At 40.1% G+C, this 16199-nt stretch overlaps 1 protein-coding gene across 4 annotated transcripts in view; it reads right to left on the reverse strand.

The window, feature by feature from the left end:
- Positions 1 to 2029: 2029 nt before the first annotated feature.
- The window catches only part of SLC16A1 (solute carrier family 16 member 1), a 54288-nt gene continuing 40118 nt past the window's right edge, over positions 2030 to 16199 (reverse strand). For all 4 annotated transcript variants that reach the window (XM_081947487.1, XM_081947484.1, XM_081947486.1 and 1 more), the window contains exons 3-5: positions 9274 to 9417; positions 7027 to 7890; positions 2030 to 5583 (exon numbers count right to left, since the gene is read on the reverse strand). In XM_081947487.1, coding sequence (XP_081803613.1) covers positions 5312 to 5583; positions 7027 to 7890; positions 9274 to 9417 — 1280 coding nt within the window. In that variant the 3' untranslated portion in view covers positions 2030 to 5311. The remainder of the gene's footprint in view (positions 5584 to 7026; positions 7891 to 9273; positions 9418 to 16199) is intronic.

Consider the following 16199-nt stretch of genomic DNA (forward strand, 5'->3'; position numbering starts at 1 on the left):
AAGGTTAACATGTTCCCGTCCCTGGTAAAAGTCCAGAAAGCTTTGGGATTCCCCCCCCCCCCCCAAAAAAAAATGCCTTTGGAATGGCCAATGATATTTTACTGGAAGCCACGGCTTAGTTGGGTTCAAAAATATTTTAGCAGCATACAGTTGTATATTGTAAGTAAAATCTTTGGATGATACAAACATCTGTATGCAATCATAGTCAATAAATCTATCCTGGTTTTTAACATTTTAGGGGAGAATAGATCAGGAATTATTTCAAGAATAGCCTAAGATGAAAAACGAGCCAGCAAAAATAAATGTTTCCAGGATAGCTGCTTGGTATACAATCTGCTTTGAAACCCAATAATTATGTTCCATTGTTAAAAAGAAATCTTTGATCCTTGATGCAAGCTTTAAGTTGGAATTCATTTTTTTAATGGAACTTAAAAGCACAAATATTTTATCCAGGATGTATTTTCTATTTTCAGCTCTGCTTGTGTTAGTTGCAGAATGCTCTTTTGTACCATTATTTTGCAGACTAATGAAATAATATAGACTAGTCCCTTGGCTTCACCACTGTAACAACTGTTCTGGGAGAGGGAAGAGAAAATGCTATAATCCATTTTATAGTATAGATTTGGTGGAGGAGGAGGAAATAATAAGAATATGTGGCAACAGCATTTGTAAGGGTTTAGAATAGGCAGCAATAAATCCCTTAACAATGGTTTCATTTGTGCAGTGCAGTATCTGTGTAATAAGCATTGATGGCCTGGCCTCTCCTGAATGTTTTACTAACAGTAAATAAGATCTGTGGACTTTTCTGTTATCTTGTATACTCTGGGTTCCTCTAGGATAACAAGAATTATCTAGGCAATTCCGAGGCACCGCTTTGTGGGACTCTGTCAAACATCAAGTCAGCACTTCTTATTTTAATTTAGTTGAAGAATCACTTGAGACAGATAGCTAACCTTAGAATATGAATGGAAATAAACTGCAAGAAATTACAACCTTTACAAATTACCAAAGATGTGCTTAATTGTATTTACTTGTTTTGATATAAAAATGTTAAAGAAAAAATTATTTATATAGAATATTTAAAAAGGAAATTATTAAAAATAAACAGCCCCCCCCCCAAAAAAAAAAACTTCTTCCAAAACCTACGTTTTAAGACACAAAAAGCAGTTGAAAGGGTTGTTTATATGACTACATAAGTCTATTCAGAAACCATTGTTGTATTCGGGTCTTTTCCCATGTAAGATTGAGATTGTCTTTGCAACGTTTCAGCAAGATCTCACCTGCCATCTTCGGGCTTGGGCTTAAAACACACACATATATATATACACACATACACACATACAGTGTATGTATGTATGTATGTGTATATATATATACACACACACATACACACAGTATTAGCTTTTGAATGTTACATTTTGGTCTGCAAAATGTTTCTAGGCTAAACAAGCTATTCACAAGTCTCAAAGGCTCTAGTGATCACAGACCATAAGCAAGTGAAGCGAATGCTATTTCTATCTTAAGACTTGATAAATTTAAACCTGTCAACTATTTGTTTTCTACTAAACATTTATTCTAGTACATTTTAAAAATATTTAACCATGCAATTATTAAAATAAATTATTCGTATTATATACTTTTATTAACTTGTAAACAATTACCAGAAAAACTCTTGTTACCTGCTAAATGTTATGGAATTAAGATAATGGCAGCATATATTCTTTTATCCTACTTAGATCTTGACAGCTGAACCTTTTGAGAATCTATTTAAGTATTTTTTATAACTTTTGAGATTTATTTATTATTCCTTTCAGTGATACTTAATTAAACATTTAAAGCAAAAAGAATTTCAGATTGCTCCCTGAAATACAGCATCATCTACTATATTATATCTATCCCGCCCCCCCAAATTTAATGTGTTTCCAGGATGGCTATGATGAAATTTTTTTAATTCATCAAATAAAATAAAGACCAGAGACCAAGTATACTGTATTAGTTATCATCATGGCTATTTATATTTACAAGAATATGGCTCAAACTAGCAGCTTTTCAATGTTAGTTTATTGCAAACTGAACCAGTTATGCATTCTTGACCCGTCGACGAGGTTAAACACAAGACACAAGGTTTTGTAATGTCACATTTTAACAGAGTACAATAACATATATATGAAAATATTCTACTGAATGTACAAACTTAGAAGTATGAAAAAAGCCTAATAGGCTTCTTTTGTGTTTCATTTTGGATATATAAAAAATTCTAATAAACTCAGCAGCCAAGATAGCAAAATATTTCACAGTGTATTTTTAATACTGTCAAGGGACTTCCACAAACTGTTCATTACAGGCAACTTTATTTGTCAGATTCTTCATATGGGGGAGAAGGACAGAAAATATGAAATCCAACTTGTTCCACTTTATTTACATAAACTTTTAGCTTTGGAGCAGTTACCTGTTAATTTCATGCAGACTTGCATGAAGCAGACTTGAATTTCAGCAAATAGGAGGCTTAACAAAGCAAGTGTCTTATGGAAAAGTAATTTATTTTTAATTTGGCTTATACAAAATAAATGTGCATCACACATGGAGAAACATTAGGGATCAAACTTATTAAATAATATTTCAATCTACTAATTTCAGTTAGTGGAAAGGGAGCAGAGGATCATGTTATGATTAGTACTTAAAGGCAGGTATGTCTACATGGTGTTTTTATGGGGAGTGAAAAATTCTTAGAGAGATAGTATTAATCATTATTTATTTCCAGAACTATCCTGCATATGCCTTGCACGCTTTTTGGGTTGTTGTTTTTACACTCTACTAGCTTCAATACACTTGAGCAACTCAATCACATATCAACTTACATGCTAGAAGAATATTTCTAGATCTCACAGGTACTGCCTTTACATTATACAAATGTTTTCTTGTTCTACTATAAGAACGTGTGGGAATGTGATAATGCCTATACTACAATTGGGGATTCTTAAAGGAACATCACTGGCCACACATTCTGCAAAGAGAACTGGAAATGTATTGGTTTGCACAGCCACATGAGTATAGCAACCTAGTCCATAACCTGGAATTTCTACATGCTTGGAATATTGCTAAATCAATGTACACACATTTACACAAAAAAATGTTTTGTGCAATGTTATCCAAAGCCAATACCTGAAAAATTGAAGAGAATCTGCATTCATTTTAATAGCTTTTGTTGAAGAACAACCTCCAAGAACAACCATTTTATGATTACCTATTTGTCTCTCTGTACTAAAAAATCTTAATGAATAAAATTATACTAATTGCAGTTTGATTTATATCCATGTTTTTAAAACAAATATATTACAAATCATGCAGATTGACTCTTAAATGAAATAAGCATACAACAGGTCAGTGACATTATTCATTACTAGTATATCTATGCACTGCTTTGTCCTGGCAGTCTAATATTTATCTTTCAGAATTATAAAACACAGATTTTGCTAGTTTTTGTCCATTGTCTAAGCAGTAGCAAATGAGACTCAGTAGTGTAGGACAATCAAGAGCATATCATACCATGACATATATAATCAGAAATGAAATTTTACTTGCCATATATTCCCCATAAGACTACCGAAATATTAAATATTTTGCCGTATGAAAAGTAGGATTCTAGCAGCATATTGTTTTGCACTTCAGTAGTGACATCAAACACTACATTCACTAGAGCAAGCACCAGTTTGCAAGCAAAAGGAACACTTATATCAATAAATTTTCCAGCTTTCAGGAAATTAAGTAATTAACTATATTATGACATTTGTAGAATAATATTTTACATGACAAATAGATCATTTAAACCAATCATCTCCCAAACTTGCTCCCATACATTTTGAATTATTATATGAATAACTGAAATAGGAAAAGAACTAGTCACATTTAATGAGTGAACTATGCAAATGTAATTTATATAATCTAAACTTTTGATCGATTTGCTGCAGGCCTGCCTTGTGACCAGAAAGCTGTTTTTCACTTGCCCTTGAAGTGTGGTATTTTTCAATACAAGAAGCACACAGGTTTCTACTTTGTACAAAGTTTAAAAAAACACAGTTGAGCAGCTATATATCATATTAAAATATAATCCACTCAGAGTAAGTCAACATGAAAAGCATGAAAGACTGAATATTTTATCTATCCTGAGCACAGATTAATAAATGTTGTCTGTTCTGGCACTATAGCTGTGTTAAGACAATATTCTCTTGGTACTTACACTATACAAAATAAGAAGAAATATTGACACACACCCCTCCAACCGAGAAGTATTTTTTTTAAAAAAGCCATAACATAAAACAAAAATATATCCCTTTGGAAGTAGCGTAACTCATAAGTGAAAGTTAGATATCAGTATCACTATCCATGGTAATAGTGCAAATTTATCATTACCTAAATGTAAGCAATATTGATTTCAATGAAGCTTACTTCTAAGTAAGCATGTTTGGCAATATCCTTAGAATTTCTTACTTCAAAGCTTACACAGTTAATGAAAATACTATATCTTTAACTTTGTTCAATAATTGCATACGCTATCCTCTTACACTGATCCCAGCTTCAATTCAGGATAATGATACTTTTTCAAAGCATGTAACAAATCAAAAAGTAATGGTAATTGAAAAGTAATTTCCTCTCCAGAGAAAGTCAAGTGAAGATGGTATGAAAATGTTCACATATTTTATTCAAATAATCCCAACAAGTTGGGTAAGTTTTTAGAAGTTATTAGAAACACATCTTAGAATCTGGTATCTAGAAACATTAGGTCTGCCATACTGTTTTTCTTTAAAGATCCACCAGTCTTTTCTTCATTTGCTTGTGCAAAATATGAGACTGGCAGTAAGGAGCATGGGAAATGATTTTTGTATACGACACAACTTTGATCCCTACTAATAAAGCAAGTCAGCTATCTTTTATGAATATTGCCTCGTAGACACAAAAACAAACAAACCCTACAACAATTAACAGAACAGTGTTAAGGCTTTGCTAAAATAGCCTAGACATGGAAGCTCTAAGGCACATATTAGTACATTCACACTGCTGATAAGAGACAAGCAGAGTACACATTCCCACCCCGACCCACCCCCCAAAAAACCTTACTAAAATGCTAGCACTGCCCACTGACCTGTTACATGTCAGGTGTTGATAAAAAAATACTATCTACAGTAACAGGTTTTGTATTTTTGAAAAAGCCTGATTTATATCATTTTCCACCACTGTTCATTAAGACCAGCAGTTCCCTCGAGTATGTCAGTATTTTTTAATCATTACAAAACCTTCTAGATTTATGAGTCTCTCACACACGACTATCTTCTTTTATACCATCTTCTGTGGTTTTGGGAGGTAGATTAACCACTTCATTGGAGTCCTTCTGCTTTTCAGCTTCATCAATATTGGTTTCTTCTTCTCTTCCTTCAGCAATCTGCTGATCCATTGCCTTCTGCTCTTTTGCCACTAGCCGGTAATTGATGCCCATCCCAATAAATAGGAAGATCCCAGAGAAAATAAGGATGATGCCACATGCCCAATAAGTGTATTTGTAGTCATCATATATATCATTGAGTTTACCTAAAAGGCAAAAGCGAAGGAAGAAGGAGAATAGGTTATAAGGCTGTTTTGTAATAGTGAATAATTAATGATCACAAATGCCAAGAATTAACTTCAATGCTAAATAATTTCCTCTCATTACCAGACTGTTTCTAGATATCTGTATAACACAGGGATTCTCAAATACTGTGGTGAATTTGTGTAACACACCCTATTCATGAACCAAACTTACCAGTATACTAGATGCTATTGGAAGTTGCTCCTGGCACAATTCTTCACAAATTGAAGAATGATCCTTCTCGAAACAGAATTGTCAGGAAATTCTATGTCCACCTTCCATGCTATGTCAACCTATAGTTGCCACGTTCAACTGTAACCAGTCCTGGCCATGTCTTTCTTCCCAGAAACTTTACGCATAAGAAATATACTTTACAGAATTCACCCCCCCCCCAAAAAAAAAGGCAAGGCAAGGAACCCAATTCTTGAGGGGTAGAGGAGGAGAAAGAAAATAATGGCGGTCCTTAAGGGACACTAATGTATCTGGGTAGGAACATTCCAACAGCAATGTGCAAACGTATTTCAAGAGATACAGATATGTATATTTTAGTGCAATACTGGAAGGAATGCAAAGAACATGAGTAATGTTTTAATTAATTATCCTTCTCTTCAAAAATTAGTTAGTATGACCAACAGAGAAATGATTGTAAAAAATCAAAGTTTGTTCTAGCCTTCATGTTGACTTATCTCTATTTAGAAATAACCCCTTTCTCTTAGATTTATCTTTTACCACTAAGCCTACCAAATCCTCCAATGGTGATCAGAATGTGCCCATCAAAGCCGTGAAGTTTGTGGTTCTGTGGGTGGGCAAATGTGTACACAGGGCCAAGATAAGCTCAGTCTCCTTGCCAACATTATATAGTTAAAGGGCAATTTTAGCAAAGTTATTTTTAGCCCACTTTAGTTGGAGAGAAAAGGTGATACAGCGGCAGCTACAGTATCATCTATGCAGATAAGAGGGGCAACCCCTGGACAAGAGCTGAAAAAGGATAAAATGCAACTATCCTCACATCCATAGGCTCATAACCAGGGGTGAAATTCAGCAGGTTCTGACAGGTTCTGGAGAACCATAGCGGAAATTTTGAGCAGTTCGGAGAATCGGCAAACACCACCTCTGGGTGGCCCCAGAGTGGGGAGGGAATGGGGATTTAGCAGTATCCTTCCCGTCACGCCCACCAAGCAACGTCCACAGAACTGGTGGTAAAAAAATTAGAATTTCACCACTGCTCAAAACCCAGTTTAAGAAATCCTAGTATAATGCATTATTATAAGCTGAATCCTTATGGGTTTTGTCTACGGTGGCATAAATTATTTTTCTCCTGCTTATCTCAGGTCAGATTCATAGGTCATTAAAATGCCTATACAGTCTCTTTCCTCCCCATCCCAAGGATGATATACATATTTTACCTAAAAGTGGTGGTCCCAAAAGGACTGGGCCACATTCCACGATAGTCACCAAACCAACGGCACTGGAGAATCGCTGAGTCCCAACTAAGTCCATCAGTGTTTCAAACAAGACAGAGCTCAGCCAGCCAAAAGCAAATCCAAAAAACCCAGCATAGATACAAAAGCCAGTATAAGTAGTAGATAAAGGAGCCAAAAGATGGCACACTCCATTGTAGATAACAGACACAGCAAAAAAATATTGGACTCTAGGTCTAATCCACTTGGTGTTTGCCACCAAACCCATGGATGGTCTGGCAACCATGTCTACAAAAGCTAGAATAGATAACAGCAAAGCTGAAGATTCTTTAGAAAAATTCTTGCTCTTTCCATAGTTGCTAAGAAACACTAATGGTGTAAATAGTCCAAAAAACATAAACACGTTGCCAAACAGGTAAAGCAAGAAGCCACGATGTGTGAAGAGTGACAAATCCAAAAACTTGTTAATTGTTTGATAGACTGTAGTCTTTTGCTTTTTATTTTTGCCAGCAATAAGATCTGTATTAACATCTCCTGCTTCTTTTCCTGTCACTTTGCCAATCTCCTGCAATGCTTCCTTGTTAACTTCTTTTTTCACTTGATCAGGCTTAGGTCCTATTGGTCTCATCAATGACCCAGCCACGCAGCAGTTCAACAAAAGGCCTCCAAGAATTAAAAAGCTCCCCCTCCATCCAAAAATACTGTAGAAATATTGGTTCAGAGGAGCCAGCGTAGACAGGAATACAGGGCTACCAGCCATGGCTAATCCATTAGCCAAAGGACGTTTCTTATAGAAATACTTGCCAATCATGGTCAAAGCTGGGTTTAAATTAAATGCAAGGCCCAGACCTGGGGATAGAAATACAATTATATTAAATTATTAACACACACAAATGCATCTCTTACAAATCCCTGTGTTCTAGTATCAGTTTATGTTTTTATCGATATTGTGGCGTGCACACTATATCCATCATATTAAGCTAAAGTGATAAAAAGTAATACAATTCCATTAACTCATTCAAAAGACTTTGGGATACAGAATGCAAAACACACATACTAAATACTTGGGGATAGTTCTGTGATATTTGAAACATTTTTATACCAAAACTCTTTGTTTTCAAGTATAAACGTGCAAAATTCAATGATTTCATTTCATTGAAATTTTCCTATACTTAAGTGCGTTGAACATCTTCTGGACTATGCTGTTTCCAGGGTGGTTTGGTAGTTTCTGGATATAAATGTCCTGGACAGGAGAATAACATATTGTGGGATACTGGCTCAGGAACACTTCAAGCTTTTCCCAGCTGAGGAATTTCTTCTAGAAACACTGAATCCCTCCCCTAAAGAATGGCAATATTTCATTCCCCACTTACTGAAATCTGCAGAGCTATATTTCATATTTTAAAAGTGTAAAACATTAAAAATATAAAGCACGGGTGTCAAACTCAATCGTGTCACAGGCTCGATAGTGACGTATCATGACAATTTTTGCCTTTGTGGAGCTGAAGTGGGTGTGGCCTTCACGTGACGTATCTGGCCCGCGGGCTGCCACTTTGACAGCCTGATATAAATTATGCAAATCTTTTTTTGAAAAAGCACTTATGAAAACCAATTCAGAGCCAAAAATAAATAAATGCAGATAGTCCTTGATTTACAACAGGTGATTATGATACTCAGGAGAATGGATTTGTTTAGTGATGTACTTCACTTAGTGATCAGTGTCTCATTTTATGACCATCATAAAAAACAGTCATAAAATGGACTACTTATATGTCAATAAGCAACAAAATAAGTTTGGGAAATATAGAGATACCACAGAACAAATTCCTTCAGGCAGGTTGTTTTGAGAAGGATGCCAAAAATGGAAAAGACATCTCAAAGAAATGCCATCACCCGTTTGCATTCAGAAATTGCATGGGGAAATTTAAAAAAACCTTCCCAAGCTACTTGGTTGAATGGGATAAGAGATATTGTGAATTCGCTTTTGACTAACATTTAAATGGTGAATAATGATTAATATCCTTCTCTGAAAAAAAAGGAGCCATGAATTCTAGCTCACCAGCTCAAAAGATTAGTCATCCTGGAAAGGAAATATTGGCTTTACTTAACATTCCAGATTAGTGTTTTCCAATAGAAAATTGCATTTCTCCTCTGTAAAAAATGTATCTACATTTATATTTCTGAAAGTTATACAATTACATATATCTACATTCTATAGATAGGTTCACTTACCACCCACAACACCAACACAGAAGTACAATTCTTGCACAGTATTACAGAAAGAGGCAGCGATCAGACCACAGCCTGACAGGCAGCCCCCGGCAATCATGACTGGACGGCTGCCATATTTGTTCACCAGGATGCTGCTGATTGGGCCTAGAAGAAATCAAGGTATTTCCCAATCTTTAAAGTAATACATGCAAAGTAAAATAGAGACTTCTGAAGACTATGAACACTACAGTATATAAGAAACATAGAGCAAACATTGCAAAATTAGTTATTTTCATTTAAAGCCCCTAAACGTTGGTCCTAAGATTATATCATAGCGTTTGTTCTGGTTAATCTAAATTGAAAAGTGGATGGTTTGACCTAAAGAGAAAATAATAATGCAATTGAATAGGTTTGGGTGTGGGTATGGTGTGGGAGCTGGTTGCAAATTATTCTGATTTACTTATATATGAATATTTTGGTTTATTTTTCTTTACATTTTGGTAAAAAAATCTGTACCTTTGTTAACTCTCCTAGAAAAGGTAATTACAACGATGAGTAAAATAAAAAAGAACATTCCAAACTATATTCTAATTTAGCCTAAAGTATGTTTTATCAGTTGTACAATGAATATGCACTACTGAGTTCATATTAACAATACCAAAAATTGGGGTTGGAGGGTGGGGGGAGAACCAGATGGAAATATTCAAGCCAAAAACACACTCAAAAGTTTTGATCATTTAACTTTTAAATTCCTCCTGGTATGTTAACAGTTAAAATTAAATTTTGCAAATCTATCTATAAAAGTATATGATTGTTTCTGTTTATAAATTATTTCTTAATGTATTGTGAATATTTCTGCTTTGGCATAATTTGTTTAGCGCACACATCTTATTAGCACTAAGAAGCCTTGGTGGGCCTCACTTAGCTGAACTATGCAGTCCGGTGTGGAAAACTAACTGTCACGGGAACACAGCACAGTGAAGGGAGCTGCTTCTCCATAGTGGGGGGAGCAGCATCCAGACTGGATTGACTTTGTCTGCTCACTGGTTGGACTGAGTCTGACAAGACTGTTAAGCCATGCCCCTGTTGCTAGGCAGACCCAGCTTCCAACTCAGTCCTTCAATGTGGACGGATGTGTCATCTCAGTGCTCCAGAAGAATTTCAAGTAGAATTGGATTAATTGTGAATTGCAGGTCTAAATAATAGTGAGTATCTTCCTAGTTAACACCAAAATCCCAATTGGGGTGGTGTCTGCCCGCCTATACCCCCTTGGGGGTGGCATAGAGGTCATTGTTGAACTGTCAGCTTCACCAGTCGCTCTGAGGAAGGCTTCCCCCTTCTGACCTCATCGGAGGAGATTCTTATTGCCTTGGCTACAGTGCTGCCTGCGAGACTGGCTACTTGCTGACAGGGTAGCCAAAGAGAAGTTTGACAGGAAGAGTGGCCACGAGGTCAAGCAGAGAACCGTGGCTGCTTTAAAACGCTGCGGAGCGCCCACACTTTAAAAAAAACTAGATTGCGAGGCAAGTGGCTGGAAGGCTTCGATTGTCGCCAGGCAAGCCGATAACTGCAGCGCTTGACTTGTCAGCCAGCTGGGAGGCATGCGGCAGCCCTTAGAGGCCCAAGCCGCTTATTTAAGAGCTTCGGAGAGTGCACTGCTGCTGACAGTTACTTTTGGCGCAAATCGCCATTTTGAGCCGATCTGAAGTCGCAATTCAAAATGGCGGCCGTCAATAACAGTGCAGACACTGCGAGAAGCCAGGTTCTCGCAGATGTGGCCACCAGCCCCAATGAAGGTCAGGAGGACCTCATGCCTACATCTGGGCCCCTGCCAGAGGAGGTCCCAAGGGAAAGTGGGGCGTAAGGCCAGCAAAAAGACCAAGCACTTCTCCAATTCATCTCAGGGCAAAAAAGCCTTCAAGACCAGTTCCAGGTTTGAGCAACAAAAACATAAGGCTCTTGAGCGTATTTATAAAAAGACAAGCAGCAGGAAAGTTGCTCCTGCCTCAGCCCCTGCTAAGAGACCTTCTCCAGGACACCTACCAGGAATTCCTTCACCTGAGGGTGTGACAGAGGGGGATCCCTCTCTCAATTTAAGAATTCCAATTGACACCTCAGGGATTTGGGGGTCCACCCAGGGATGGCAGTCTCCCCCACGCACCACATCAGCGGCGCCTCAACCTGCCATTGATTTAGCACAACAGGGCATTCCATCTACTTCTGCAGGGGCTCGACCTGAGCAGATGTTCCCCATGTGCGTCCCCAATTTCCAAAACATGATGACCAGGGCTTTCCAGCAGTGTCTGGCGGCAACCTCAGAATCAGTCTTACAAAGTGGTAACTCCTAGAGCACTAGGGGTGGTTGAAATCCAGGAAGAGGATTCCCCCGTCTCCCCTGCTCAATCGCAGGAGGAACAGGACTCAGATTCTGAGGAAGACTAAATTAGAGAGGAGAACCTCTCTGAGGATGAAGGCATGCCTCCTGCCAAGCCTACATTTTCTGGCCTCTTTCAGCCTTCTCTATTCAAACCTATCTTGTTTAAGGCAAAGGCCTCAGCCAAATTTGGTGACAAATCTCCAGACACGTCTGTTCAACCTCAGGTGATGTCAGCAGAAACTATATTTGCTGAGCAGGCCATTGACGCTGAGACAGTGCCCACTCCAAAGATCTTCCTCGATCTTGTTAAGAGACAGTGACATCTCCCACTTCAGGACCAATGTCAAACTCTAATGACAGAACATTTTTCAATGTAGATGAGATGGCCCAGGTGCTTCTACCACCTACCATTGATGCCCCAGTGACTGCTTTACATACATCTGCCAATATGCCAGGGGCACCTGAAGATGCACTGATACCAGAGGACAAGAAGGCAGACCTCACTCTACAATGGGGTCATCAGGCGGTGGCCTGGGCAGTGAGAGTGGCCACGACCGCTTCCATTTTTAACCGCTCTTGTCTGCTCTGGTTACAGGATCTACAACAGCAGGTGCCTATTGCGGATGTCAGAACCCACCAGGACATTAACAAGTTGGTATAAGCCATCCAATTTTCTTCGGATGCCACCTTGTCAGCTACGAGGTTTGTCTCTAGGGCTATAGCGTCAACTGTGGCATCCCGTCAACTGCTTTGGCTACATCAGTGGCAAGCGGACATAAGCCACAAATGGCATTTGGCTTCAGCACCCTTCAATGGGGGGGTCCTTATTTGGCACAGCTCTCGACCCTTTCCTGGTGGAGGGCAAGGAAAAACGGAAGGTTCTCCCACAGCACCACTAAAGGGCAACTTCCGGGCAGCTCCGTACCTTCGGCGGTCTTCCTTTCGCTCCCAAGACTATGGGTCTTCCTTTCGGGGTCAGAATTACAGGTCTGCCTTTTGGGGTTCCGATTTTAGGGGCCCAGGGTTCAGACAGTATCGGGGGGGGGTACACCCCTGCAGAGGTTCCAGCTAGGCCATCAGCAGAAGGGCAAACAGCAGAAGCACCCATTTTGAGAGGGCGGAGGAGGTGGCGGCTGCTCCTATCATCAGCCTAGTTTCAGGCCTGGGTCCCCACCCAGCGGGGGACACTTGGCATATTTTGCTGATTGCTGATTTTGCGGATCTTTCCACCTCAGATGAGTAGGTTCATTCACTATCAGATCAGGACTCTCCCTTGAATTTCTCTCCAACCTCCCGAGTTTTTTCCGGACTTGTCCAGTATCAAATAACCCAACCTGGAGGCAACTTACGCAGGAGGCCATTCAACACCTATTGGACATTAGGGCTATCCAACTAGTGCCTCCAGATCAACAGGGTCAGGGTTATTATTCCATTCTTTTTGTGATCCCCAAAGCGTCAGGCGGCTGGAGAGCTGTGCTTGACCTAAAGCGCCTAAACCGCTCTGTGCATTATCGGAGATTCAAAATGCTCTCACTGCATTCCATTCTAGAGGGTATAAGACAGGGGGACTTCCTCACCTCAATGAACTTACTGAGGCCTACCTGTATATACCCATAGCTCCTGAACACCAGCAGTATCTCAGGTTTTGTTATTTAGGGCACCATTTCCAGTATCGGGCCTTACTCTACGGATTGTCATCTGCACCTCGAGTCTTCACAAAGGTGATGGTGGCATTGGCAGCGTACCTGAGGCAAGTACCTGTACAACTCCAATGCCATTTAGATGACATGTTGTTATAGTCATCCTCTGTTAATGGTGCCCTAAGAGACTTAGACATCACCATGTCGACCTTGAGAGATCATGGTTTCTCTATTAATCTGGCCAAAAATCATCTACAACCTACCACAAGGTTAATTCATCTAGGGGCCTTGATAGACACAGTATCAGGCACTGTCTTTCTGTCGCCTGAGAGACAGCAAAACCTCAGGGAGTTGGCCTCCCAGGTCATCAGGGAGCGAAGGATGTCCCTAGCTACATTGTCCAGGCTGTTAGGCACTATGGTCTCAGCCATTGGCATTGTCCCTTGGGCACGTCTTCACACCAGAGACCTTCAATGGTTTCTTTTATCATTTCAGTGAAGGTTCATGAGTTGCTCCCAGATCAAGTTCCTTCTACCAGCCGAAGTATCCCGATCTTTGATATGGTGGAGGTCCCCAGCTATCATCAAGGAGGAATACTTCAGGACTCCAGACTGAATGACAGTCACAATGGACACCAGTCTGTTTGGATGGGGACCCCATCTACAGGCACAGCTGGTGCAGGGGAAATGGAGCCAGGCGGAACTAGCTGACAACATCAACTGGTTGGAACTCAGGCCGGTCCACCTGGCTCTCAAACAATTTCACCACTCCATCAGTGGCAGACATATACTTATCCTCACTGACAATATAACCACCAAGGCTCATATAAACAGACAGGGAGTGACCAGGTCAAAGTTCCTCATGTTGGAGGCCAAGAAACTGGGTCTTTGGGCCAAGAGGAATTTATTGTCAATTACAGCGAAGCACATAGCGGGGGTGGAAAATGTATGGGCCAATTGGCTCAGCCGGACCGAGATGGACAATGCGGAGTGGCAGCTTTAGCCATCCATATTTTGGGCAATTGTGGACCTTTTTGGCCACCCGGAGGTCGACCTATTTGCCACTACGCTCAATGCTCAGCTCCCGAGGTTTTATTCTTGGTTCCCTTTATCGAATGCAGAGGGAGTGGACGCCTTCTGCTGCAGCTGGCCCCGGGGACTCCTTTACGCCTTCCCCCCATTGCTCTTTATTCTGACGGTCATACAAAAGATCATACGGGAGGGGGCAGAGGTGGTGATGATTGCTCCCCATTGGCCCTGGCGGCCTTGGTTCGCCAATCTCCTATCGCTATCGGTGGACAGACCCTGGAGGATCTCGGGACATGATTTCCCTCAACCAGGGGTCGCTGGAGCATCCGGACCCTCAGTGGCTCCAGCTGACCGCTTGGTGATTGAGCAGAGGGTCCTGAGGGAGGACAATTATTCCTCCAGGGTCATACAGACCATCCAAGCAGCACGCAGACCGTCCACGGAGCGCATCTACAATTCCACCTGGCGCTCATTTTGCTCCTGGTGTGTCGGCCAAACAATTGATCTGGTACAGGCAACAATTCCACAGGTCTTGGACTTTCTTCAAGCGGATCTGGACAAAGGGTTAGCTCCCAATACCATTAGGAGACAAGTATCAGCGATATCTTCTATGTTGCTTTGTGGGAGGTCGCAGTCACTTCCTCAGCAGCCTATGGTTAAAAGTTTTCTTAAAGGGGCTTCTAACCTTAAGCCACCCTTGGTACATAAGTACCCTTCTTGGGATTTGCATAAGGTTCTGGACGCTCTCACAGATGCCCTCTTTTGAGCTGATATGGACTGTGTCTCTTAGATTTTTGACACTCAAAGTGGCCTTTTTGGTGACCATCACCTCCGCATTTGGACGAAGGATCTTACAGTCTGTGCATAGAGACGGTGATTCTACGGAACATGTTTAGACCCTCCCAAGGGACACCTTAGCTTTGGTACGTCCCAGTCTGGATGCTACTCTCCCCACTATGGAGAAAGGGTTTTGGTTCTTACCTGATATGCCTATTCTCAGTAGGGGAGTAGCACCAGCCGCTCCCTAAATTTGGCAGAATGTTTATTTGCCTGTTATCCTACTGTATATAGACGTATTTACAGAAAAAAATGGACATTAAGGACCTGATTCCTTGTTTGGAGAAGATGACACACTGAGTCTGATAGAAGTCCTTTGCCGGAAGCTGGGTCTGCCTAGCAACAGGGGCATGGCTTAACAGTCTTGTCAGACTCAGTCCAATCAATGAGCGGATGAAGTCAACTCAGTCTGGATGCTACTCCCCCACTATGAGAATAGGAATATCAGGTAAGAACCAACGCCCTTTCTCGTCTGCAATACAATGCAATGTTGTGGGGAACCCAGAGCTAAATCACACATCTTATTTGCTTTCTTGCTACGGTACTACTTTTTAAAATGATTGACCAACACATGAGAAATAGTACATAATTCAGCTTTGAGAGTTATATCATATTTGTTTACCAGGACATCACATATGGAAAGCAGATGTTTGTAATTTGAAGCAAGACCCATGACAGATACAACTTCCAATTGAACAGATGTTACATTTAATTTGAATCACCAACAATAAAGGGTAATGGCCGACTGTTTAACAACTAGATTGTTTTAGCATACAGCTAGGATCAGATATGGTTTCTAAAGTGTTTAATAACGACAGTATTTATTTATTAATGAATGTACAGATAGTCCTCAACTTGCAACAATTGACTTAGTGACCATTCAAAGTTACAACAGCACTGAAAAAAGTGACTTAAGACCATTTTTCAGACTTATGACCATTGCAGCAGCCCCATGGTCACATCATTTACACTGAGATGCTTGACAACTGATTCACGTTTATGACGGTTGCAGTGTTCCTGGGTCATGTGATAATCTTTTGCAACCTTTTCACAAGCAAAGTCAAT

This window comes from Natrix helvetica, assembly GCF_964273705.1.
Source record: "Natrix helvetica genome assembly, chromosome: 3".
Lineage (NCBI taxonomy): Eukaryota > Metazoa > Chordata > Lepidosauria > Squamata > Natricidae > Natrix > Natrix helvetica.